This window comes from Clarias gariepinus, chromosome 9, assembly GCF_024256425.1.
Source record: "Clarias gariepinus isolate MV-2021 ecotype Netherlands chromosome 9, CGAR_prim_01v2, whole genome shotgun sequence".
NCBI lineage: Eukaryota > Metazoa > Chordata > Actinopteri > Siluriformes > Clariidae > Clarias > Clarias gariepinus.
Window position 1 is genome coordinate 16,493,676 of NC_071108.1, and position 27,682 is coordinate 16,521,357.

Genomic DNA, 27,682 nt, shown 5'->3' on the forward strand with positions numbered 1-27,682 from the left:
GGTCATAGGTTTAAACCCCAGTACTACCAAGCTACCATTGTTAGGCCCTTGAACAAGGCCCTCAAGCCTCACTTATGCACATGTACTGTATAAGATAAATGTATTGTAATTGTATCGTCACCTTGCATTGACACCTGTCAAGGTTTTAAGGAAATATTGGGCAAAAAGCTAACAATCAGTTCTTAATGTTAATGTTCTAGAAGAAGCAAAATAGGCAAGCATGAGAATCTAATAGACTTTACCTAAAATGCTGGATCAGAGCATACCCAAAGCTAAAGGTGTTCTCAGGTGTTCCTGGTATGCAGTGCTTAGTACCTACCAAAAGTGGTCCAAGGAAGGAAAAGACATGGCCATCCCAGTCTCATTTATCTACATAGGAAGCAGCGTGTCAGGACCGATCAAACAGGAAAGCTACTTGTATGGGGCTGTGTAGCTGCAGACCTCATGGCTTTTTGTATTGATCATCATAATAACGCAAATACATTTACTCCATGAGCTCCCATGGTTGGTAATACTGACACAGTAGGTATTAATCAAACATCTTATGACCTTATATGGTTGGACAAGAAATGAGTCTTTTATTTTCAACAGGATAACTTATTCTTTATTGAATTTTCCTTCATGGATTCCATAGAACAATAACAACAGAATTTCTGGTTAATTTTGGTGAATTTTCAGCATGGTCATATTCACTGTCATCAACATCATTTGAACGCTAAGAATATATTGTACACAATAAATACAGCACAACCCAAAGGCATCGAGAGTTTCACAAGACGTACTAAACACCACTAACAACGGAGTAGTTGAATAGCATATTTATTAGGGCAAACAGGAATGGAACAGATTAGAAAGAGCAAGAAAGAAGAATATAAAGGAAAGGGAAAAGGAAGAGAGAGAGAGAGAGAGAGAGAGAGAGAGAGAGATAGAGAGATGCTAAGGCTGTGGGTTCACAGGCTGTCTAGATCTACTCAAAAGCTACTCAAAGTGCCTTACACCCATGGACCAATAAAAAGTGTGCAAATACCTGATGAAACCCAGTCATAATCAAGCTAAAGATATGAGCACGAGATCATGCATAACTACAAAGCAGCTCATCATAAAAATATCCACCTAAATTAATGCCAAATAAATGCACTGATTGTAGGGGACTGAGTATGACCGTGATGTTCCTCAGCCTTTAGAGAGTGTATATTCATCTTTCTTGCATATAGATTACTACAGCTACACAAGCCATAATTCAAGGCTCATACAAGAACGTGTAGATATATTGCTCATATACATGTCTGTACGAGCAAATTGATGTTTGTTAAGAGGTTCATGCTTGTTACTTGAATCACACAAGTTAGCCTGAATGGACAATGCAGGCTGGTCTATAGCAACCCAGTCAGTTTTCATATAATGCCAGATATGTTCGGCTTCGACAAATCGAATGATTAGTCAAGCAGATAAACCTGGCATTCACATGGTTCTATGATCAAAGCATTAAAAAAACATTTGCATTATTTTATTCCATTGTACTTCAGTCCAGTTAGTGCATATACTGATGTTATTTTTTTTTATAGATCTGCTATATAACATAAAAGAGTAAATCACTAGATTGCAGATTTTGCATGGCATATACATATATTTACACAAATTTTTGAAAATATATTTCAGTGTAACTACACTAAAACAAACAAACCAACCTAGTGATTTAATCTCTTTCGGATAAAATTAGGGTACAATGAGATTTAAGTGTGTATGTGAGCAAGAACAGTAAAAAATAGAGGGTCAAATATTAAAACTGAAAATCGAAACTGGAACATTAATCTAGACTACCACCAACTCAATGCACAGGACTGATTCTCTGTCTGGTCCCCACACTACACAGAACAAATCTAATATTAGTCCTCCAATTGCATGAAACAGCACTAACACACTTGAGCGTCATTGCAAACAAAGCATAGTATTTAGGGGCTACTCAAACCACGCTAACTCATTACACACATGCTTGTAGTATTTAAAAAAAAAAATCTAAAAGAAAATAAAAAATACTGCAAGATCGTTTTAGGTTTCAAGGTATTTGGAGTTTGGTCTCATACAGCCTATTGCTTTCAGCAGAAATATCTTTAAGCTCAAAGAAAAAAAATAGAAAAGGAAAAAACGATATGGGTGAAAATCTAAAAAATTCCATTTCTTATTCAGTGAATATCTATGTCATTTTTACCAACTCAATTAATTCTCAGAGAACTATTCCGAGTGGGTTCAGAGCTCATTTACGTAGTTAGTACAGTCATCAGTGAAATTCTCTAAACATAACTTATACTATACAAGAATAATCCCATACATATCTTTAGGAAATATTTGTATATATTTGTTCATATTGATATTTATACAGCACAGACAAATACATTCTTTCAGAGTTGAGCATAACTATTGTCAACATCATCAATTCAAAATGTATATAGTAATGATTTATATATTTATTCATATATTTTTTTATATTAAGTTTTATATTTTTGTATTTTCTGTATTGTTTCTTCATTTGACCAGACCTATTTTTTTGTTTTCATTTATACATCACAATAATAAACAGCACACAGAATAATCCCTCTGTTTCTCCTTATATCCTACAACTTTCTGTATATATCACCTACCCCTGTTCCCTCCCCCCAATCATTACATCCACAGACATATGCACAAACACACAGACAAGGAAGATTGTGGGTGTGTGGGTAGGGTTCATGCCACACTCCTTTGATTAGATGATCGTTTCTGTGGGGGGAAAAGGAGAAAGGGTAAGAAGAAAGAAGGGCACTATGTGCGCGCGCACACACACACACACACACACACACACACACATACACACACACACACACACATTAACCTACATAACACGCACACCCACATTAGAGTAATATGGATAAAGCACTTACCATCCTCCATTTACCTTTTTTACTGCCCCTTCCTTACATCTGGTTGGCGAATGAGGTGGGAGCCCCCTGCTGGTTGTAGCCGCCTTGGCCGTAATCACCACCCTGATTGTAGCCCTGCTGGCTATACTCAGGCTGATACCCTCCCTGGGAGCTTGAGTATGGGTCCTGCTGCCCATAACCCTGCTGACCATAGGAGTCAGGGGCTGGCTGCTTTTCCTGGGCGGGTGGTTGGCGCATGAAAGGAGCAATGATTCCTGTCTCTTTAAATACAAACCAGATGTTGCCTGCCCACAAGATCAGATTCAAAAAGCCGAAGACCTGAAAGAGAAATGGCAAACTTATTGCTTATGCTCTCTTTACTATGTAGCAATTTAATTTCAGTTACAATACACACACATAAATATCTTTAAAGGAATTTTTACACAAATTTTTTTATCGTTCTTCTAATCATACATCAGTCCTCAGTCCTTTTTAATGTAGCTTTATTTGCACAGATTGTATGAAGTAAGGTGCACATGTAGGGCACACAACCGAGATTCCTTGCAGATGGAGGGAGTACAGTATGTGCAAGACCAAATACAACTTTTAACAGTGTAAGTCTTAATTTTAAGACTTTTATTTCATGTCATAATAATTTAAGGTGTAAATGACCTGAACATACAGTAGAAGCTATCATCAAAATAGGATTTGCAAATACTTCTTATAAATGACAAACTAGACAGCCAGAGCTAGCAGACTCGACTCACCACTGAGGTATTGAGGCCAGACATGACAGGGTCATGAACCTCAGAACAGCTGTTGCCTTCCTGCTTACAGGCTGAGATGAGTTCGATCACCTTCTCTGGGTCTGTGGCCGTCTTCACGTCTGACAAACCCTTCGCCCACGCTGCTGAGCTCACAAGCCACATGAAGGTGAATACACATGTCACACCAAAATCCTGAAAAAGACAAGCCAGTTTGATCTTTCTGTACCTAAAGTCAAGTCATTTTTTTTATTTAAGGTTTGTCTTAAAGTTTTATCACTGTAAACCTGTACAGTTAGCACAGTGTAATATGTATAATTTTATTTTGTTGGTAAAAAAATGTAATTCATTGATAAAGGAAATAAACAGTATTAATTGAACTCACAATCAGTGGCCCCTTGTTGTTTTCACGGTATTTCTCAAAGGCAAATATATAGACGCTAAGAGCTGCCATGGAGTACAGGAAGGCAAAAACACCGATGGTGACGAAAAACTCAGCAGAGGAGGAGTAGTCACCCACAAGGAACAAACGCTCAGTTTGACTTTCCTTGCAGAATGGAGCATCAAAGTAGACTTGATGCAGCCTGAAAGAATAGAACGAAAGACTCACTATTATTTGCCTTCTATGCATACATTTAAATATTAAATATTATATATATAAACATTTGAAGACTTTTACAATATTTGACTTTATGATTCAGTTGGCATTTGATGTTCATCGAGAAAGACATATTAACTGCAATATGCTTAAGACATAATTATAAAAATAAACATTCTTAAAAAAAAATATTGGTACCTGAATGGGTATTCAAAGTCGACATTTATTCTTAGGTTACTCTCGGATCTGTTTTTGCATTCAACACGCATGCGAAAGGAGCCTGAGTAAGTGCCACAAGTGGAAAATGCAAAGATGGCAAACACCTGAAGGTATAAACAAAACCTTGTTACTATGGTGTCTATGACAGCTTGCTGAGGAATTTTTTTTTTAAACAAGCAAACAAAGAAACAAACAGACAGGGCAACAACAAAAACATTTTTTTTGTTCATTAGAAAAATGTGAAAAATGTAAAAGCATTCACAAATTTCGCACATAAAATTAGAAACAGTTTTGATAGATATCATTTTCGTATCCTAGACATGTGCTCAAGTTATCAGGCATGAACCAGTCCAGCAATCAATGTAATTAAAGAAAAATTGCCAAGATTAAATTTTTTTAAAAAACTTACAAAACCTAAAAAAGGTAAAGTCTCTGCATTTAAGAATATCATTGTACTAGATTTAACTTTTTATTTGTTTTCCAGCTGTTCCCTTTAAGGAGTCGCTACAGCGAATCATCCATCTAACCCTATCCTCTGCATCCTCTCCTCTCACACCAACTACCTTCATGTCCTCTCTCACTGCATCCATAAATCTCCACTTTGCTCTTCCTCTAGACCTCATGCCTCATACTCACAATCTCATTGTACTAGGTTTTACTAGTCTCCCTAAAATTTGTGAGCACTGTGCATGAAGTCACTGAGACTTCATGCACAGTGGTGTAGGTTGGAGGAGGGTTTGAATAAAGAATGGCGCTATTAAATATAACAGAGTTCTATGGCCATCTGTCACACAGTGGAACTGAAGTCTGGCGGGATGCAGCCACACATGGATGATTCAGAGAAGATTTGCTACACCAAACAGTGTGAACCAAACCAGCTGACAGTAAACTGCACTAGACCAAAACCGAATGAATACAAACCAGAAAAATGCTGTGTGAAAGTGTGAAAGAGGACAAAAGCCAAAACAGAAGATATGAACACTATTGCATAAATAGATTGATATATCAAATTGATTAAAATCATATAATAAATGTGAATGATTCATTATCAAATTTAAAAAATTATGAAACATCACAAAATTAAATGAACATGGTCTTAAATCCATGAATCAAATTAAATTTGTGTCAAAATTATAAAATGTTATTTTCCAACTAATAAAGCAATGTAAACTGTGGACTCACTGGAGGCACAGCAATTTTAATGTTACTGTAAATACATCACATATAATACAGAAAGAAAACTGTTTTAATTGGCTTTATTCCCCATTTGTTATACATTTAATGAAAATCTAATACTTTAGTTTGCATATTTTCCCCTCAAATGCAGCGCAAATGCACTTAATTTATTCTTTAAGTTTAATTAACAATTCTTTTCAATATAAATATGTTTCAACCTCAGCATTTACAATTACTTTTAAAAACAAACTAATATCCATACAAATCATTCTTTATATATATTTTAATGCCATTATTTATATATATTTATATAAGCTGTCATACAAGCACCACCAGGTGTCACTACTGTGCCAGTCAGCCACTAATCCTCCCAGCTGCATGAAACCTTCTACATGAGACCTTGACATGTCAACATGATGCTGTGGCCTATATAATAGAATCCTGCAAGGTGTTAGCAACATGCGTAGGAAAATCATATATGATAAAAAAAAATAGGCACAACTGCATGCTGTTTAGTATATATCCATCATACTGTTTGCGTAAGTAAGCATCTATCATCGGGGATGATAAATAAAGAGAAAATTATAGAAAAGACCAAAAGCAAAGATGATTTAAAAACATTCTAAATAAATGATAATAATAATTTAAACATACAGTAAGCAATGATGAAGAAGCACTTACCCACTGCAGGACTTTGATGAAGCCCAGAGGCACTTTTAGCACCCTGAATTGTCCATTAGCAACTAACTGTTAACAGCAAAATAAAAACACAACAATGTATTAATTTACTATTAACAAATAAAAGTGACATCTGAACCATATTCTATAGTAAAATCTAGTAAAAATAAACATCACCATAAATGAGCATGCTAGATGTCAATAGGTGAATTTTTTTCCCCTATTTTTTGTGTATCCTTGGTAGTTTTGGGGTAACAATTACACTACTGTCAGTCTCACATAATTATATACTGCCTACAGATTACATTTAGCATTCGCAAACATTTTTGATAGATCCTACAAAAAGATGCTTAAAATGCCAAAAAGGCTGCAATAGTATGTGAAATCTATATAAATTAGGACACGGTGATTTCCATTAAGAAGCATTATAGTCAGCAGAATGCATTTAGGTGTTGCCCATAGGGAGACCATTGTCATTGTAGGGCCTGGACACTCAGCCAGGCCATTGTGATGATGTGCACCACTGTGTTTAGACAGATAATCTCCTTGCATCATTTTTTTTGTGACAGATAACCAAATATGATTTACAATTTACAGCCATTTGGTCAAACAGTACCAGAGGACACATAAATTTAAAAAAAAAAAAACACTCGACTGAGAAAGCTTTATAAAATGCTGAGAATGAGTCAATTGTCTAAAATATTGTGGGATATAAATTTAGCTGAAAACCAGCTACGGTCACATCACAAATTATCTAACTACTAATTCATGCATGGTGAGCTTATCTCCATAACATGCAATTCTTAAGCTCTGCTGAGAAAGACATTTTTGAGACACCCATTTCAGTTGGACATCTGGCACAGTCTCTTTAAAAAGAGACCTTAAGGAAACTGGCTACCATATACAGTACACCTTTAGTATAATAAAAGTGTAATAGAAGAGGAGTTGCACATACATGTTTGGCTGTGCTTGGTGCCACAATACCAACAATAGCTAACAATAATCAATCAGGTACTGGTGAAGTTGTTCATCTTGGGCTTACCAAACATATTGCAAACCTAGGACACCACTGCTGGGCGTAAACATTACTTTATCGGGTCTACTGCTCATCTGCTGGAAAATCCTGCAGACATGATATTGTAGGTAGGTGAGTTGCCTAAATAAGTGTAATAGTGGGCCCACCTGAGGAGATGTTTTTGTGCCAGGTGAAGGGCATCATGTGGCCTCATGTGGCTTTGTTAATATATCTGATTGAATTTCTCAAATCAGGAAACTTGAGGGCCAGATAGATCACCCTCAGTTCCAGCAGGCTGGTATTTTTACTTTTAATCTTACGCTTACTCAAACACCCTGATGCTCCAGCTGCACTACTCTTCCCCATCCCGTTAGATAGACTCCATGGTAACAATCTCTCTCCAGTGGGACAGCACTCCCCTTTCATGAGAAATATCTTATTGAGCCACTGCTTTGTTTTTTTGGAATCTGTCTACAGGCTGATAACCCACAGTCTCTTAGTATTGTTGGAGACAAGGAAACTTCAGGGTTTGTTACAGTTACATTCCTAATAAATCTAGCTACAAGCCAAATAATTGGGGTGTCTTTTTTGGTGTTTATCTACTGTTACACTAATCCCAGTAATGTATGCAAGCAGAGTGGACATGTCTCAAATGGCCAGTTCTCCTGAGGAGACACACAACTTGACTTGTCCAACTATAGCAGTATTCTAATAACTCAGGCCATTAGATATGACGTTTTGCTTGGCACCAGACTGGGAGTGAAAGGTAGAACTTTGAATTAAACGTCCTGCTCTTGGAAGGCAAATCCAAAATGATCTGTCATCCAGTGGGAGGCTAAAAGCTGAATGCCCTTCTAAGCAAGATGGAAGCACATTTCTCAATACTGTGCCAGGCCCAGCACATTAGCAAATTGCTCTACAGTATATGGTTTTGGTTTCATCATAAGTCATATCCATGTACACAATCAACCACAATCATGCTGGGTAAGAAAAGATGCAGCATCAGTCCAACTACATACTTACTGTCAAATCAAATAAATGACTGATTTCACAATTTTATATTAATGTATATGTAATTTCCTATTCAAATACTGTTAAAATTATCGAATGTTGCCAAAAAACTGCACATTATGGAAAGTAACTAAATCAATGGAATATCGCCTATATCTGTCAAATAGTATCATTAAAAATATACTGGACATTTAAGAGGTCATTAGAATTTAAACAGAATTTCAAAACTTAAAATTAGTTAAAAATGTAGACTTTATTAAGAATAACATATAACATAAGAATAACATATGTTGCATGGTGGCAATTGGGCTCTTTCCAACTTGATTCTGAACAACCATAATCACTGCACTACATAAGAAATATTCTGAGGCAGCTTTCAGAGACAACTCATACCATTTGGCATATTCTGCTCCGCCTCTGGGTATTTGCAAGTGCAAATTTAATAACTGGTAATTAATGGGCATTTTTACTTGCTGTAGAAGCAAAGTGTTGATAAAGGACATTCCACTTCTCTGAAAAAGTACTGACTAAATCAGGCACTAAATGTATAACGTAAAAGCATTTTATTAAATATACAAGCTAGAAAACTTGATTCAATTCCAGTCAATCAATGGGTAGCAGCTCAATGCAAAAAACATGCATATGGAAGTTAAGAAATTTAGTTAATGTCAATCATCTTAATTTGGAAACTGAGATCACAGATGACTGTGTTGTGAATACATAGGTTTGTGTTTTATATAAATTGATCCCCCGGGGTTTTTACACACAGCAGTCTATAATGCTTACATGGGATAATTAGAAAAAAACAAAAACGTCTGGTGAGCAGCAGTTCTGTGGGCATACATGCTCTGTGAATTAAAGAGATCAGCGAACGACCAAACCGGTTCAAGCTGACAGGAAGGTTATAGTAATTCAAACAAGAGTTCTTTACAACCGTGGTGAGCTGAACAGACAAATATCACCGACACAACATGGTGGTGGATGTGCTTCAACAGCAAAAGATCACATCAGGTTTAACTCATCTAAGGTGCAACAAAACTGCACAAGTAAAAATTTTAAATACTTTATTTTAAATAAAAAAAAAATAATAATAATTTTAAATACTTTTTTCCCCCCAATCTGCTGACAAAGAGAGATAAAAGCATGGACCCTTTTCTCTAAATAAGACCTGTTCGGGAGGAAAGGTTACACAAAAGGAGTGCAAGACCCATAAATTAAGCAGACCATTTTCTGCCAATATTCAAAAAACTGCTTAGGGACACACAGGCCTACATTTGAATAGTGTCTATATCGCTTTATCCTGTATACAGGGTTGCGTGGAACCTGGAGCCTTTCCCAGGAGACTTAGGACGTGAGGCAGAGTACACCCTTGACAGGGTGCCAATACATTGCAGAGCACACTCACACTCTACAGACAGTTTGGAAATGCCAATAGGCCTAATCTTCCCGATCTAATAAACTGTTGGATGAAACCAAAGTACCCGGCAGAAACCCTCCAAGCACGGGGAGAAAACTCCACGGACACAGACCTGAGGCGGGAGTCGAACCCGGACCCTGGAGGTGCAAGGCCACAGAGCTTACCAATACGCCACCCTGCTGCCCTACATTAAAACTAAAAAAACATTTCTTTTTTCATTTCTTCACACTGTTCATCAGAGAGACATATTGTACTGTATTAGACTGATAAAGACATTATATGAGACTGTATAAATTAGGTAGGTATAACTATAATTCCATACCATACAACAAAAACAACAAGCCGAACAACAACAACAACAACAGGTTTATTAGGCCCAGCGGTTTGTGACAAACACACACCGAGACCAGGAGGAGGCAGTGACGTCAGAAGGCGCGGTTGCACGCGACATCAGTGGGAGATTTCCAGCATCCGAATCGATGCAATCTTTCGATCTACTTATTCACACGCATTGTTTCATTGGTCCAATTTACATGTTATTGGTAATAAATAATATTGATAACATTCGCCTTCTCCTAAATATTCCTAACTGATCAAGGTGACTTTTCAAACCTAATCCAGTTTGCCTTTGCAAACCAATGGCGTCCAAAGCGGAAAAAGAGGCAGATGGCTTTAAATGAGAACGATGGTCTGAGTCACACAAGCGGCTCGGCTCAGTCAGCTGCCATTTTCCACCGCAACCTCTCCAGCTGCAGCTTCAGATCACACAAGGCCTTACGTGCGACAGATTTGGATGCGCCTCTTTTATTATTCACCATCAAACAGAATTCACGGATTATAATCTTGATCTGATTTATGTATTTAGTTAAATAGTTAAATGCTTAAAAGATGATTTTCCTAGAAACAACATAATAAAAATCATTACAACCTCCGTGATATGGGAATATATATATATATATATATATATATATATATATATATATATACACACACACACACAACCATGTGTATTATAACATATAAAAGGTCTGGAAGCATGACTTAAATGTAAATCTAAGCGAAAAGCCTCGAATGTGTAGAGCATCATCAGGGCATTTCCTCCTCCGCTCATATTCTGACATCAATTCGCGAGCGCATCTTCATAATAAATATAATAACCGATTTATCTTTCATCCTACCCACTCTGTCAGTTCTAAATTCATGTAACACTGAGGTAATGTGCATTTTTCTCTGAGCCTGAAATCTCCTACCTGGTTTACAATGTCCATCTTGGCTGCTTGCTGCTAGATTAGAGAAATAAAAAATCGGGGGGAGGTGAAGGCTAAAACCGAAACAGCCCACACAAGGGAGGGGAGGCGAGCGCATCACCGGAACAGCCTATTCCGTCACACGAGCGTGGAAGCGGGTTGCCAGATCGCTCTCCTGAATGGGTCCTTTGAAGCTCGCGTTTTATCAAAATTTTATTTGTTCCCTTTTACCAGTGAAGTCCAGCGATAATCTGATGTCGTTGAAAAGTTTAATTTACAGCAATTTCGAAACATTCCAGTCAAATTTATTTACGTATTTCAGAGGTGTTTATGAGACGTCAACGTTATGCCTTGAACCGTGCACATGTGGACTCTAATCATCTAAATGTGAAGGACGTGATAAGTAAAGCCACATATCCTTTATTTCCCGAAAAAATACATTGGAGGGGGAAAAATTATATAAAAAACAGGTACAGAAAATACATGCCCAGAATGTTTTATATTTTAGCTTGTCCAAAGTAGCTTTGATGACAGCTTGGCATAATCAAATGCTATGACAACACTGGCTCAACTGAGAATCGTCCCAGAAAGGAAAACCGATATGTGGTTCCCACTATGAAGCATCGGGGAGGATGTGTGATGATATGGGGTGCTATCAGAGGTGGGGAGTAACGAGTTACATTTACTTGAGTAACTTTTTGAGGAAAAAAAATACTTCTATGAGTATTTTTACTGCACCATACGCTTTACTTTTACTTGAGAAGATGTGTGAAGAAGAAACGCTACTCTTACTCCGCTATATTCGGCTACGTTACTTTTCTAACCATTTATTGTACACGTGCAGCCGTCGAGATCAGTTTCACCAATCAGACGCAACAACAATAATCACATGACTCCGTTTGACCAATTTAGGTCAGGCGGCATAGTGGGGGGGGGGGGGGGGGGGGGGGGATGGCCGGTGTTCAATAAATTCATCCTACCTGTGAATCCGTCCTACATACGCCCACTTGCACATGGCAAACAAAAGTTTCCGCATCTCTCTCTAATTTTGCGGAACCCCAATAAATCCATGCTGCTACTAATGGGATCTTGCAGTTAAGTGTACAATCTTGTGGTGAGTATAGGATGCTTTTTTTCATGTTTGTGTGATTATATTTTAACTTTAATTTTAACAAGATTATATGAATTTAATTGTACATATAATGTTTCTTTATCAGTCTATGAATATATAAGTATATTTCAGTACAAAATTAATCGCTAACACACATGTACATTTTGCCTGTATATATACAAAGCATGTTTCGTTACTCAGTACTTGAGTGGTCATTTCACTGAATACTTTTTTACTCTTACTTAAGGAATATTTTGGATGACTACTTTTTACTACTACTTGAGTAAGTACAGCTACTCTTACTTGAGTAATTTTTTTGTCTACTCTACCCACCTCCTGGTGCTTTGCTTGTGACACTGTTCAAGACTTGGTCAAAAGTGAGAGCACACTTAGCCAACATGCTATCCCATTTGGTTTGTACTTAGTGGAACCATCATCTGTTTTCCAACAGGACAATGCCCTCAAACACACCTCTAGGTTATGTAAAAGCCTGGAAGAAGAAGGAGAGCAGCACTCATGCTTCCCGTGTCAGTACATTGCTATAATAGAGTGCCAGGAGAGCTTTTAGATTGAACCAATTTCATTATTCAGAATATTCATCCAACATTTTGCTTTTGTGATGTGTACATTTAAACTCAAGTGGCCTCTACAGCACTTGTTTATTTGCACTTTATGTAGTGGAACTACATAGCTCCAGCGGCTACATAGCTACTGCTAATTGAAAAAATTATACATGCCTTATGAATTTTTGTTAGGCCTGGTTTATAGTTTAAAATAGTATCTTTGCCTTTTTATTTTTAGTTATTACCTGCCATGGTGTTACATTTGGTGTGGGTGGTTTATAATTCATAGTTATAAATAACAAACAGTTAGTTGGGTTGTGGCTTTTCTTCCAATTCTTCTCCACGAAGACCAATTCTTCGTCACTGTTTACTTTGGGCCCCATGTTCAGGAGGCTGTGTGTAAATTAGTACATAGAATCTGGCAACCCTATAAGGAAGGCGTGTGTAGTGCGCAAAGCACAGAGCGATGACTCGACCTGCGTCTGTGCTGATGATCAACGTTTTCCCAGGCCTTAAATTAATTCTACTTGTTTTGAAGATATTTACCATATGTACTGTATGTGTAAAGACCATTTATATAGTACATCTGAGGTTAGAGGAGATTAGTTGCTGCAAAGAAAAAAGAATCTGGGCCTTTCTGTACATGAACACTAAATCCTAAATTACAATTAATATAGCACTATTAAAATCCTCAAAGTAAAGTAATTTTTTCTTTTTAAACCACTGGTTTGCTGCTCTAAGCTTATTTGTGGCAGAAAATATCATGTTTAATACCATAAACAACTGAATAAGCCCATAGCACATAAAGCAAGATAATAGAATAGCCTGTGTTATGTTCATAAGGCTGATAATCTTTGTTTCATTATACTTTTTAAAACAGTAAAGTAAGGAATACAGGAAACTGAATGCAACTACGGATATTATGTTAAATATTCTTCATATCACTCTAGTACTGTATATAATGACCTACACTAGTTTTTTTTTTTTATCAACACAGGAAAAAAACAGTTTAAAAATGTTAAGGAATTCATTACTAAATGCAATACAAAGTTTATCAGTCAATGACAACATAGACCATATGTGGCTCCACTCCCCGGACAACATTACTTGAATTCAAATTCTATGAAATTTAAATTTCTTTTCTTTTTATAATGCTTTGTTACTATGATTTATAACAAGTATTTACATTTTTCAACTCCAGACGCACTGGTATAAAACGACTTATACTGTAGGGTTTTTTGTTTGTTTAAAAAACAGTTTAATACAAAAATGTTAAAGAATATACTACTAAATGCATTTATTATAATGCATGTTTATATTTATTTTGTATAGTAAAACTAAATGAGTTGCAGAATAACTTAATTTGTCTTCAGTGAGAACTTTCTCATAAAACTTTCCCAAGGTTTTAGTGGAAATAATATTGTAGAGCTTGTAAAAATGTAAATGTAAAGCAAGAAAATCTGATCTCATTGTAATTCATTCCAGAAAAACATTACACCACTGACCCTACAGTTAAACATGGTACTGTGGCTATTCATATTCAAAACAAGCCTGACATAAGCCGAACAAACAAACAGTTCCATTGAATGTATAATTATAAAGATTTCCAAAATGTGAAGGATATGTTAAACTAAGATTATTAAACTAAAGCAAATAAGTTAAAACAATTTAAATAAAATAACCAAAATACTTAGCTGTGCTCAGTTTAGAGTTGTCTTTTCTCATACACTTAACATATTTGTATAAAAACATCGAAGAAGTCTTCACAGGAAAAATTCAAACACAGCAGAAAAATGTACAGTCATGTACAGTGGTAAATGGTGTGCATTGATAAAAAATTAAAAGTTTAATTTTAAGATTTGGAATATGTTACACTTATGCATACAGGAAAGTATGCATAATACGTACTGTATACTTAGATAATCAGCAGTAGTACTTTACACACTTTATCAGTTTGTTCAGATATGAAGAATAAAATAAAACATTTAACAATATTTGCCACTTTATTAGGCACAAATCTTTCACATTTACACATATAAATGTTTATGTAATATGATATCAGGGAGACCAGCATTTATTGCATGAGTCTCGGGTTAGCATCAAGTCTCGGATTAAAGCACTCCAGGGCCCTTGGTATCCACCGAGGAACATGTGCAGCAATACCTTTATGACTATAGTTTATACACACTGTGATAGACATTTTTACAATAATAATAAATGCTGTTTTAAGGCACTTAATTGTCATATGATTCCATGAACAAGACTGAGTTTCATTGCTTCAGTGGACTACACAGTTCACAGTCCTTCCTAGAATCTTAGGATATGGGAAAAAGGAAAAGTTTACAGCAAAGCTGTACAGACATGCAACTTCTAACTTACAACAAATCTTTTATGCAAAATACATTAAGTATCTTACTGCAACATACTGCTAGGTACACTGCACAGTACACTGGCAACCCTGTGTATAAATCTTATTGAATATGATGTTCAGTGTAAATGGAGTGTCTCTGGGACTCAACTTCACAACTCCCAAAAAAACAAAAAAAACAAAAAAAAAAACAGACTCACTGGCTATCTCAATGTCCTGTCTACTTCCTTGACTCAGCACCCATATTTTTTCTGACTGGTTTCATCAGGGACAATCAGAAAGAGGTAACGCACGCCATCTCATCAGCAAGCTCATCCTCTTCATGGCTCTTGACGAGTTCCTCATCACTGTAGAGCCCTCCCAAATCTGTGTGATTGAAGACGCCGTCTCCAGAGCTGCCTGTGCTGCCTCGACTTAGCAGGTCACTGGCTGCACTCTCCATTTCGTCAATGGTCATGTGACAGGCATCTGCAATCTCCCGCTTGGCAAAGGCAACAAACTTGGGATCCTTGGCGTAAAGGCCAAGGCCTTCAGAGATTAGTACCTGAGGAAATGCATTTACAAGTGAAAACTTAGTACATGTTACAGCTAGCTAAATAACCAGCAAATGCATACAGTACAGCTCCAGCTGGCACTGCCATAAAAAGTACAGTGGTGGCCAAAAGTATTGAGTATTGAGGCAAAATTCTACATTTTAATGTCATTCTTTCGGAAAAAAAAAAAAATAGAAAAAAAAATATGACAATAAGAATGACAATAAGGATAATACAAATTGTTGACTATTTTATACAATGCAATTGGTAAGTATATTTTTTTATATAGTTTTGTGCACAGGGATTAGTAATACATGGCAAATGTTGTTTTATTAGTTTTGGCCACCACTGTATTTGCACAAAATATATGAAGTCAGCTTTAATACACAGCCATGCTGGACCACATAAAGTATATGGTTATTACTGTAAGTAATGATAGTAAGTACTTAACTCAGTGACCAAAGACGGGTGTCAACATTAATATTTAACTAGCACATTCCAACAAACTAGAAAAATAAGTGTTGATGTGTAATGGGTAATGGCTAGGAAAGACTGCAAAGCTACTTCTAAGGGACACTTGGACCACTGAGTAGTAATCTTGAATAAGGAATAACTGTCGCACTAAAATGACACCAAGTGTGTAGTGTTAAATCATCCAGGGAGTAGTAAAATGATTTACATAAAAATTTTGACTCATAATTACAAAAGGCCTGGGCATATACAATACTGTGCAAAAGTCTTTAAGCCATCCCAAATTTGTCCACAATTAATTAAATTATGCATATTAAAAAAAAATGTGAACAGATGTTTTACTGTGTCAGGCTGCAAAGTGCCTAAAGATACAAGTAAAAACTTGGTTGTTTATGTAACTACCTCAGCAGCAACCTCATTTCCCTTCTCATCATTTCCCAACAACATTTAGCATCATCATTATACTAATCAGTGGCTTGATCGTCTGTTAACATCTGCACCTGTGCCTTAAGTTAAATGTTTTTACAGTCTTGAATTCACTGTGTGGGTCAACAAACAAAAAACATTTTTCTGTAATTGATCAGGTATAATTTTTGGGCTCGCATTATTGAAGAGTTTTGGCTCTCATTTTCAGTCCAATCAAAACTCGCCAAAAATGCCCAAAAAATGCTTTAGGAATACAAGGCAAAGCAAGGAAGTTTATTTGTATAGCACATGTTATACACAATGGTAATTTAAAGTAAAATAAAACATAAAAAGAGAAGAAAATAATCATAAAAAAAATAGAAAATAATAGCACTAAAACTTTTTAAATTATTTAAATGTGATTTAAAATTAAAATAAAAACGGTTTGTAGTGGCACTTTTAAAACTTAAATATAACAGTTGGAAATATAAGAAACAAAATACATTGCAGTCAGTTCGGGTGTAGCACAGTGCTCATTCAATAAATGCACAGCTAAACAGATGAGTTTTACATCTAGATTTAAATGTGACTAATGTTTTAGCACATCTGATCTCTTCTGGAAGCTGGTTTCAGCTGCGGGCAGCATAATGACTAAAAGCGGACTCCCCTTGTTTTGTGTGAAGCCTTGGTATTTCTAACTGACTCAATCCTAACGATCTGAGTGGTCTGTTAGGTTTATATTCAGTGAACATATCTGCAATGTATTTACTGTAGGTCCTAGGCCATTGAGTGATTTATAAACGTAGTAGTAAACTACTTTAACATCTATCCTATATGTTACAAAAATATAGAAGAGAACTTTTTCTTAAAATCACATTTAAAAGAAGACAAGAAGATGTCCTAAGTCTCCTGGGATAGGCTCCAGGCCCCAGTGACCCTGTATACAGGATAAAGAGGTATAGACGATGAGTGAGTAAGAAGATTTGTCTTTTTGGAAAATAAATATGAAGAAATTAGGGGTGGCTCAAGACTTTTGTTCCTAAGTAATGTACATATTCATGTAGCATGTAGCACTATGTAATGAAAGCCAAAATATTATGCCAATTTTACATTGGCTACGAGGAATTGCATAATTAAAAATAGACTATTATATTGAGACTTACAGAATTTATCTTTTAATACCCAGTGTGAAAAATATCTCACGGCAGAAAAACAGATAATATCAGAATCATAACTGTGTATATTTTGAATTTTGTTGACTCGCTTATGTCTTACCGCCTCCACCAGGCTGTCAGCACTGCCTCTCTTCTCGCTGTACTGCGGGCTGAGTTGTGTGGGCACTCTCAGGGTGGTGTATGGCCTGTATGCCTGACCCACTCGCCCTGCCACAGGCACACTAACACCATCCTTGACCTGCTTATCCCAGACACCCACATTGCTTGTTCCAGCTGACATCTCATCCTCCACTAGTATGAGGGGGGCATAAAGAAGACGACTGCGGCGGGGGCTGGGGTTCGCCCAGGAGGCCGTTGAGCCTGTAGAAGAACGACTGCTACTCTGGCGTGAATCATAACTGCCATACGCCTGAGGGGAAAGACAGGAAGAGGGAAGGAGGGAGAGAAAGATAGAGATGATAAAGAGGTCATTTTGTCAAGAAGTACCTTGTGTTCCATTAATTTGACATGCTAGGGCTGCACAGTGGATGAAATATGTTTTGGGATAGCGCTTTTTTTTTTTTTTCTTAAATGAAATTTTCATGCCATGCCAGCCAGGTTTCAGGCATACAACAATGGATAGCTATGCATTGCACAAGACTTTTTCAGGATGTTCTACTTGCTGTGCCTACAATTCTCAGTTCTGATTCTTTTAACAGTTTTGTAAGAAACAATATGTAAATTCCTTAAATGCTGCAGATTGTCACAACATTTTACCTGGTAGATGATCGTGAATGTCGACTTTTGTATTTTGTAGTACTTATTTATTGGCACATATTTAATAGTTGCTATTTAGCAAAGACTTTGTGTTCCATGAATATAGTGTGTCCTCCCAACATTTACATTTCACGACATTTGGCAAAAGTCCTTATCCACAGTGACCTACATTTTATCTCATTATACATCTGAGCAGTTGTGGGTTAAAGGCCTTGCTCAAGGGCCCAACAGAGGCAACTTGGTGGTGCTGAGGTTTGATCAGTAATCCAACACTGTAACCATGAAGTTATTTTTATTAAAATTAACCAAAATTATCTCCTTTGCTCACACATAAGATGTATGTGTAAATTTGTGTGTTACCTTTGTTCACAGTAAATGAGGAGGAATAGTGGCACTGTTTTTGTAAAGTGGTCTTAAAAACATTTTAAAATCATAACATTAAATATTTTTTGTGCATCCCTATATCATGGCACTGTGCAGCTCTTTACCAGAACCTACACTATAAAATAATATAAATAAAGCATGCATATGTAAACTGTGTACTTGTGAGCGTGATCTACAAGGTGGGAAATTCTGATGGTAGGTGCCTGGGATGGGGAGATCATCACTGCTCTCCTGCCTTCTCAGACACTGGATGGTAAAAGATGACTTCCGACCTGTGAGAGATGGAACATGAGTACTTGTTATGACGGCATCCACGATGTTTTGTTTAAAGTGTCAGTGGAAATGGAAAAATTTTAATCACTTGACATGAGTCAAAGTATAAGGTGCGTTTAAGTCAGACAGGAACTTTTGATTGTGCAGAATAACAAACAAAGTTATGAGAGTAAAAAACAACCCTAATTTTCCTCTAAAACACTCAGCTATACTTATCCCAGTGTTTCACTAGCACTTCAGACTGCCTGCTTCATGTCTGAAATGCTGGCTACCCAGGAGCTCCTTTAATGGACCAAAGATCTGGAAATCACTCGGAGTAAGGACAGGACTGTACAGGGTGTGGCAATAACTCCCAATCAAATTTTTGTAATGCGCAAGTGGTGTGTGTACAGTTCCCACAGGCAGGCGTGTGTCTTCCGTAAGTTGATCACCCCTCGTAACTTCCACTTCTGTCTCTTGACCCTTTTTTATCCTTTTCATTCGTGTTCAGCTTTCTGAGAGCTTCACCTTTTATGGAAACGCAACTGAGCAGGGCATGTCTGGGAGCAGGGGTTTTCAATCTAATCCAGGAAAGGCCATTGTGCTGCTGGTTTATTTGTTTAACCAGTTCATCTTATTCTTCAATTAACTATTCAAGTGAGCCTTCAATTTCATTATTATAAAAGCCTATAGCCACACGTACCCTTTAAGGTTAAGACTGAAGACCTCTGCTTTAGAGGTTATGAGCATTTTTTAACATTCACATGTGAAATAAATAAACATAAAAATACATAACATAAACCTGAGATTTTTGTTATAGAAAATAAACAGATAATGTATAAATCAGCCCTGTTATTTGTAATGTTTGTGAAATGGTAGGTGAAATGATAATTAGACTAGTAGTGTGCAATGGTAATGTGTGATGCATCAGCATTGTTGGGACTTTAAAACATTGTGCATACTTTAGTTTGTCCTTATTTAAAATACGTAATGTAAAATGGCAATGCAAAACAGCACAACCACTTTTAATTAGTGTGTATTATTTTTTGGCAGGAAATAATTATTGTTGGCATTTAATTGTAGGACACTATTGTCACCCTTCGGTCATTAGATTAAATTACAATAGTTAAGATAAGATTTCAACTTCCATTTTCTTTGTTGTCATTGTTAGTTGTTTACGTAAACTTTTTTAAAGCAAGGGATTTTATACAATGTGACATTTTCTTAAATACCCCTTGAGTAGAGGAAGGCTGACAGACGGACTACTGTCAGTACAGTAACTGTTCATCTAAAAAGAACATCTATACTTAATAAAGTGGACACTGGAGTGTAAATATATATTCTTAAAAATAATTTGTAACAAGACCTGTAATAATATGTTGAAAATATGACCATGTGTGTTATATAACAGATTTGTTTTAATATTCCCCACTTACTGCAATAATTAAATGAAGGATTGAGTAAAAGGCTGTATATATTTATAGAGTAGGGATTATCAAGGGATTACTGATTATTGATTGTACCAGTGGGGGTTGCAGGAAGGAGTCGTCTTCTGGCTGACCTTCTGGCCTCGCCATAACTGTTGGCATACTGGTTACCATAAGCAGGCTGTCCATCACACCCTTGAACTCTATGGCGAGAATACATAGGGACTTCATCTGGGTAGCCGTGCCTGAAGAAAAACAGAAACAGGAAAAGTATTCTCAAGGACATGTTCATAAATCTAATAAGGAAATACATTTTGTTTCACAGTATTTCTGTCTTTCCTGACATTTTGGTAAACCACTTCAGCTAACATACTGTAACACTAGGTGGTAACAGGTAGTGTTGATGTAAATCAAGGGACCCAAGTTTGATCTTGAGCTTGTGTCACTGACTTTATGGAGTTCCTGTACATATCATATTTCTGTTCACAGAGGTTTTCTCTGGGTTTTCTGGTTTTACTTTTACATCCCAAAGACATGTGTGTAGGTGTATTGGCCATACTTAAATTGCCAAAAGGTGTAAATGTGTGACTGGCATCCCATCCAGGCTGTATTCCTGCCTTACACTCAGTGTTCCTAGGATAGGCTCTGCACATCACCCCTGAACAGGATATGTGATTGATGAAGATTCAGTAGCTGAATAAAATAAAGCTTAAAAAATGCATGGTAAATTAGTTGTAAGCTTTCTTAATTGATGTAAGCGCCTCACTATTTCTAGGGTTTTCATGATATGGTTTTGACACCCCAATGTACTTATCCAAATCCTGTTACTGCATGTAATGTTTTGGTGTACACTACATGTGCTATATGATGATTTATTTATTTGTTATTTCCATTCTGTTGAACTCAACCTTTTAAGAAAGGTCCCACAGTATATATATATAACTTTTTATTTATTTATTTATTATAACTCTGCAGAGTTTGATAACCCACACACCCACACAAGTACACAATACAATATGCTATTCTTATATTGTGCCATTTACACTACAGTTGATTTACATAAGGATGAGGAGTGTACGAGGAAAGATGAAGACCTGTCTCTGTGTGCTATGACCCCCTCATCTTCTTCCCTCCTGTAGAAAAGCTGTTCCCTACAGTACCCATCCTCTCCATCAACACGTGAGAGAGAAGAGCTGAAGTAGTCCCTCGAGTCTCGCCTGAGATGTCTGAAAATGTCACAATGTCAATCGTATAAAACCACAATTAACAAAAAAACTGTGATGTGAGCTGTGTTCTGAACTTACTGTGGGTGCTTGTAATATGACACTCTATAAAAGTACAGAAAGAGAATTAAGAAAAAGATATTACAGCAGAAAAAGAACAGGGCAGAAAGAAGAGTGTTTAATCCTCACAGACATGCAGAATGTCCATAAATGAAATAAATCAAAATATGCAGCATTGTGGTAGTTGTCAGTGGTTTATCCAAATGGGTTTTGAAAAGTAAGGACAATTCCAAGGGCCCCTGGGAGACAGGGGTCCTTTAAAAATACTATGGAAATAAACATAAAGGTTGGTTTGGTGGGCCAGTGTATTAGGCTTTCAGAACCTCTAGTGAAACCACTGCTTATAACTGTGAACAAAATGGCTAACACAAAAAAATCTGATAATGAGGGGGCAATACTAAAGCAGTTTTTTTAAGTTTATGTTTGTAATATTACAGTTCTTGCTACCTGAGTCAGTAACCTATTAACGATTGAATAGGTTTTCACTTTTTATAAACATTCATACTGCTGTCCACATGGACAGCATCTCAGACCTCATGGACGGCTGGTCGATCACACCATTCTTGTGCTGGACATAGAGGGAAGAGCGTCTCTCTTCTTCGCTCCTAAACTTTTCCTGCTCTAAGATGCTGCTGCAATTTGGTGTTCTGGTCAGTGAATTTCTGTGATTCAGGACTCCATTGGAGAAGCCTTCTCCTGACACAGCAGGGGATGAACCTGTCGGTGTGGAGACTACGGAGGAGCGACGGTCTGAGAACTCAGAGTTTCCAGCATAGCCATTTTCATTCTAGCAAAGTGAAGACAGAGCAAGCTATGTATAATATATGATGGTAACTACATGTTCTACACAGAAAATAGCTAAATAAATAATAAACTATGATGATTCTATAATAAAACTATGGTAGATATGTGAAAAAAAGGTTCATCTTTGTTCTAATATCATACAATAATCTTTACTGCAACCCTCTTCAACTGGGTCTTAATTCACCAACTCATAAAATGACTAAAGCTTGTAAAAAAAAAAAATCCGGTACTGTATATTGTTGCTAAAATGTCATCTAAAAATAATATGGTAAGAGGGAGAAATGTATTTTTAAAGTTTCCATTCAAACTGTGTTGAAGTATGATAGACATAGCTGGTATCTAATTTAAAACAGAATTGATTTGGCTTTCATCCAGTTTACTACAACACACAGCTTTCCACTAACTTAACTGAAACCTGACTTGAGCAGATTTACTGTGACTGGAAATCATGTCCTTAGGCAGGAGGCTTAGGAGTATTTTTAACATCACAAATGTTAATAACTCTCTCCTTACCAAATGCGGTTTTAGCAGAATAGATTTATTAGAAACATCTGCATACCTGCTCATTGCACTGAATTATCTAATCAGTTGATCAGCCATACATTAAACCCACTGACAGGAGAAGTTAATAAAATTGATTATTTCATTACAGTGGCACCTGCCGAAATGACAAGGGTAAAATGGTGATGGCCCCAAGACTGGGTCAGGGCATCTCCAAAACATCAGATCTTGTGGGATGTTTCCAGTGTCCAGATTTCAGTACCTACCAAAATAGGTCTAAGGAAGGGCATCTAGTGAACTGATGAGAGGCTCAAATGCATCCAAGATTCTTTAATGTGCACAGAGAATGAGGGCTAGCCAGTCTGATCTAATTCTACAAAACAGCTACTGTAGCATAAATGACTGAAAACGTTAAGGCTGGCTATGACAGAAATGAGCACAAGAGCATCGGTACTAGACCATGCAGTAGTGGAAGAATCATGTTTCCATCATGACTGAGCACATCTGGCATGCGAGGACAAATGAGTCTCATTGAGGAAGGATCTGTTGCTAATGTTTTAGTAATAAGTTGCCATAGCACCTTCACCTTCAGAGAACTTGTGTCTCTGAGAGTCCATGAATGCAAGGGACAGAACTGTTTTGGTGGAACATCTGTAACCTAAACAATATTAAGCAGATGGTTTTAATGTTATGGCTGATCTGTGTACAGTATATACTGTATAAAATACAGTACATTAATTTAAATGTCCATGAGGCACACTGCAGCACTCTTCTCTCAAATATTCTATAAAACTGTACCTTATCCTCTTCTTGTTCTTCTTCCAGGTCCTCCTCGTCCTCCTCGAGGTCTGCATTCATGGCCAGGCGAATTTCTGGCCCAAGATCTTGCAGGGTGCGCAGACCAGCCTGACACAGATGCAAATGGAGAAAAGAGGGGCCACAGTATATATATGCTGTATAAGCTTTTAACGCACCTACACCTGGAGGCTAGTTTTTATATTTGTTTCTTTTCCCCATTTAAAGCAACAGAAACACACAAGAGCTTCAGGTTCTGGTGATAAATACCTTTTTTCTGAAATATTATTAGCTTGTTTCTACTTGTGATAAAACACATAAGACAATTGCAATAAAATCTTTTTAGATATTTCTACTTTCAAATTGCATTAGGTATCATTCAAAATGGATTATATCTCCCTTCTATTTTCCCTGCAAAGAAAATAAAATAAGCATTATTCAGATTAATTATGAAAATTTAACACTGGCTGCTACTGTTTGACCGAAATTTTTCTTCCCACAGAAGCCTTAAAAAACACTGCCATGTGTAAATGTACCTGTGTTTTCTTTGTCAGCTATGGTGGAGTTAATAATTTTCCCCATTTCTGGAACTCATCGTTATGAAATCTTTAATTCTGCTATTAAGTAATAATATATGTGACCTAAAAAAACATTTAAATAGGTCAGTGTGAAAAGAAAAACAAACTAGGTTAGACATGTACCTGTAGAGCTGATGGCTGTTTGGGGTCCGGGTCTCCTAGACCCACTTTCTCCTTCCTTTTACGGAACTTCCTAAAGTAGTCCTGAATGAGAAATGTGGCATAAAACTTCCCTACAGTCACTTCCTCCTCTATAAAACATATTGAGAAACAGAGTAAGAAAAAGAAAAAGCAAAAAATCATTTTACATAAAGAAAGCTCTTTTAATAAATTATATTTGTTTGATTAAATGATTAAAGTTTGGAAGTTAGTTTAATAAAGCCCAACAAAATATGTGTAATCTACCTTATCACATATAAAGAACTAGAGACTGCTTCTAATGAAATAGCAAATCAACTAATTTACATAAAGCCATGTCTATAAAAGGCTACAAATGAACAGTAAAAAGCTAAAAGCTAAGCAGTTCTTCCCACCAGCAGGAGGAGGAATGACCTCATCCAAGATTTTGGGTTTCATGCGCTTCCAGATCTTCTTAATGATGATCCTCAGCTCCTCATTCTCCTGATCTGGGTGACCTGAGAACAACACAAGAGTTATGGGTGACAGCTTGGGTTATATTTAAACATGACTGATTAAATTAATTACAGTAAAAAAAGTCTAACTCATGCCCAAACATTTATCAACTTCCTTTAAATGACCTTTCCCCAAGCACTCTATGGTTCAGTTACTTACTGTTTACTGGAGTTACTTAGTTAAACATGGCTAAGGAATGTTAAAATAGACTTATTTAATTCCAAGCACAAATACATAACTGAATGGTGTTTCAGTAAATCTGCTAATGTGTGTGCCCTAAATAGTTTTGCCCTTATGTGCACCAAATATAGCAGTTGTATAGCACCTTTTGTACATTTGGCAAGACCAAGGCTACTTTCACTAGCCTGAAGTGACTCAAATGCAATTTTCATTCCAATGTACCTGAATGCACAAATCTGAGGTGTTTTTTTTTTTTTTTTTAGATCAGATCTAAGTCACTTTTATATGTGGTCCCACATTGGAATTTTTATTGTGGTCATGTGACTTCAATGAGAAAAAGCAGATAAGGATTCATTTGACTTTTTGCCTATTGGGCATGCTTAAGGCGCTGGAGTCATTAGTCAGCACCAGCAGCTTGGGGATTTCATAGCAGTGCCAGCAATAGCTGCTAAAACAGCTAAGGTGAGATGTCCGGCTTTCCTCCTACTTCTGGACCTCAAAAATATAGTCGACTAACTGCTTGCGATCCTTCAGAACAAAATCCCAAGTGTATTTTTGTTAAAATAGCATCTATTTTTTTAAATAAATGAGTGGACGCACGCATACTGTACAGTATGGCATGTTTCATGTCAGATGGTGCGAACAAAAACATATCAGTACACACATGTTCACTCTTTCAAAGGATAGATGCACCCCATGTGGGTCAGATAAAAGTCACTTGTAATTATGAACGTGAACCAGCAGGACATTAAAGATCAGAATTTGACAAAGTGGCTTATTATGTGAAAGTAGCCCATATATTCCTTTTCTATGTAAAACATTTAACTTTAATTAAAGAAAAAAAAATAATAAAAAATGCTTACTTTTTTGGTTACTTAGGTTAAACGTATTTCCCAAAGCTATTGTACTAACCTTCTGTTTTAATCTTCAGGGCAGTTCTGACTAGGGCAAACAAAGTAGCGTTGAAGGTCACCGTGCCATCTGAGTTCAAGGGCATGTTCATAGCAACCAGTCGCTACCAGACAGAGAGAGATAAAAATATAAAAAGTGAAACAGAATAAAATGTGTGTGAGAGAGATAGCTGGCAAGCATCCAAAATGTAACTTTTTGTATGTACATGTAAGTGTGTGAAGTAGTTTTTATGCTGAAAGGGTGTGTATGTATGACACATGGTTGGAAAGAGGAGTTCCTTGATAGCATCTTTGGATGGCTAACAGTCCTAGCTTTCTAAAGGGAATCTATAGGTTTTTGTGTACCTTGCACGCCACACGGTGAGGACAAAGTTTTCCAAATCCCAGAGGAGGCTGGATCCTCCTAAGCAGAGCCACAACATCTAAGTGCTTTATCCGGCCCCTGTGTTAAAATATTCACAAGCACATTTAAGATGGATAGAAAGGACAATAAGAGGGAAACAAAGACAAATGCAATTCTTAAAAGACAGACATGATGGTCTTACTTGGCTTCTGGATCATACTCTGACCAAATCCTTTTGAACTCGTCCAGATGATGTGGCCCCAGAATTGACCAATCACGTGTCAGGTAGTCAAAATTGTCCATAATGACAGCAACGAACAAATTAATAATCTGAGAATTGGAAACATTTATATAGTATGTAATTAAGTCAAACAAACATCATGCAAGATAGCAGCTTTCTTTAAATATGGACTGCATTAGATAGTAATTAACATGTACAGTATGTGGCAGAAACATATTGACTGGGAATCTTGTTTGGAGTTTTCGGCTGGGCAAATACACTTTTAAAATAGTGTCTAGGGGTTGGAAATTTGACAAAAATATCATATCACAATAACAGGTTTTTCTTGTTTCCCCGGTCTGCCCTGTTAGAGTGATTGTGTAAACAACTAATAGCTCTGATTTAAAAAATAGCCAAGTATCCCAGCCAAGTAACTACTGGCCATCCTTCAAAGCAAAATCCTAAGTGTTTTCACCTGTGATTGCTGCCTTTTTTGAAGGACAAACCAAAACAACCACAGATCTGTCCATGCTAGAAAAGCAATCGATTTTAAAGCTTTTTAAATGAGGGAAATTTGTTTGAAGCCAGTACACACAGGCATTCAGCATGACGAATACAACAACCTGAAAAAGAAAGAAACTCCGGTGTACTAACAACCAGACATCAAACAGGCTAGACAAGGAAAAGAACAGCAGTTGATGGCAGACCCACTATATGAGCTGTGAAGAAAAAAGTGACATCAACATTTACCTTTCAGATACTGTAAGACTTTGACAGCAAAACTATAGAGGCCTACAGTACATGAACAAAATACAAACCCAGAATCAGCAGTAAAAATCAGAAGTCTAGATTGTAATTCACGAAGAAATACAGAGAAAAGACACAAAAGAAAGGAGGAAGGAAGGTTCTGCTTATGATCCAAAACATATAAGTTCATACTGTAGGTAAAGCACAAGCAGTGCCATGG

The 27,682-nt window shown here is 36.8% G+C and overlaps 2 protein-coding genes across 3 annotated transcripts in view; both read right to left on the minus strand.

The window, feature by feature from the left end:
* Nucleotides 1-591: 591 nt before the first annotated feature.
* On the minus strand, nucleotides 592-11,116 carry sypa (synaptophysin a). 2 transcript variants are annotated; one of them, XM_053503197.1, is made up of 7 exons: nucleotides 11,026-11,116; nucleotides 6,336-6,401; nucleotides 4,458-4,582; nucleotides 4,047-4,245; nucleotides 3,665-3,856; nucleotides 2,933-3,236; nucleotides 592-2,757 (listed from the first exon to the last, which is right to left on the minus strand). In XM_053503197.1, exons 1-6 carry the CDS (start codon nucleotides 11,041-11,043, stop codon nucleotides 2,952-2,954), a joined length of 885 nt encoding a protein of 294 aa, XP_053359172.1. In that variant the 5' UTR covers nucleotides 11,044-11,116; the 3' UTR covers nucleotides 592-2,757; nucleotides 2,933-2,951. The 2 variants fall into 2 exon arrangements, with proteins under 2 accessions (XP_053359172.1, XP_053359173.1); XM_053503198.1 differs by having other exon boundaries at nucleotides 2,919-3,236.
* Nucleotides 11,117-15,238: 4,122 nt separating this feature from the next.
* The window catches only part of cacna1fb (calcium channel, voltage-dependent, L type, alpha 1F subunit), a 55,752-nt gene continuing 43,308 nt past the window's right edge, over nucleotides 15,239-27,682 (minus strand). The window contains exons 36-48 of the mRNA XM_053503253.1: nucleotides 26,698-26,825; nucleotides 26,498-26,594; nucleotides 26,154-26,256; nucleotides 24,962-25,063; nucleotides 24,552-24,679; nucleotides 23,854-23,961; nucleotides 22,284-22,537; nucleotides 21,772-21,795; nucleotides 21,562-21,684; nucleotides 20,564-20,712; nucleotides 18,948-19,060; nucleotides 17,749-18,057; nucleotides 15,239-15,608 (exon numbers count right to left, since the gene is read on the minus strand). Of these exons, the coding sequence (XP_053359228.1) occupies nucleotides 15,339-15,608; nucleotides 17,749-18,057; nucleotides 18,948-19,060; nucleotides 20,564-20,712; nucleotides 21,562-21,684; nucleotides 21,772-21,795; nucleotides 22,284-22,537; nucleotides 23,854-23,961; nucleotides 24,552-24,679; nucleotides 24,962-25,063; nucleotides 26,154-26,256; nucleotides 26,498-26,594; nucleotides 26,698-26,825 (1,908 nt within the window). The 3' untranslated portion in view covers nucleotides 15,239-15,338. The remainder of the gene's footprint in view (nucleotides 15,609-17,748; nucleotides 18,058-18,947; nucleotides 19,061-20,563; nucleotides 20,713-21,561; nucleotides 21,685-21,771; nucleotides 21,796-22,283; nucleotides 22,538-23,853; nucleotides 23,962-24,551; nucleotides 24,680-24,961; nucleotides 25,064-26,153; nucleotides 26,257-26,497; nucleotides 26,595-26,697; nucleotides 26,826-27,682) is intronic.

Bases quoted from the DNA above. Each gene is read 5' to 3' on its own strand.
- sypa (XM_053503197.1), bottom strand. The intron at 4,583-6,335 runs GTAAGTGCTTCT...TTATACCTTCAG, and splicing joins TCATCAAAGTCCTGCAGTGG to GTGTTTGCCATCTTTGCATT. The intron at 3,237-3,664 runs GTGAGTCGAGTC...TTTCTCTTTCAG, and splicing joins CTGGCCTCAATACCTCAGTG to GTCTTCGGCTTTTTGAATCT.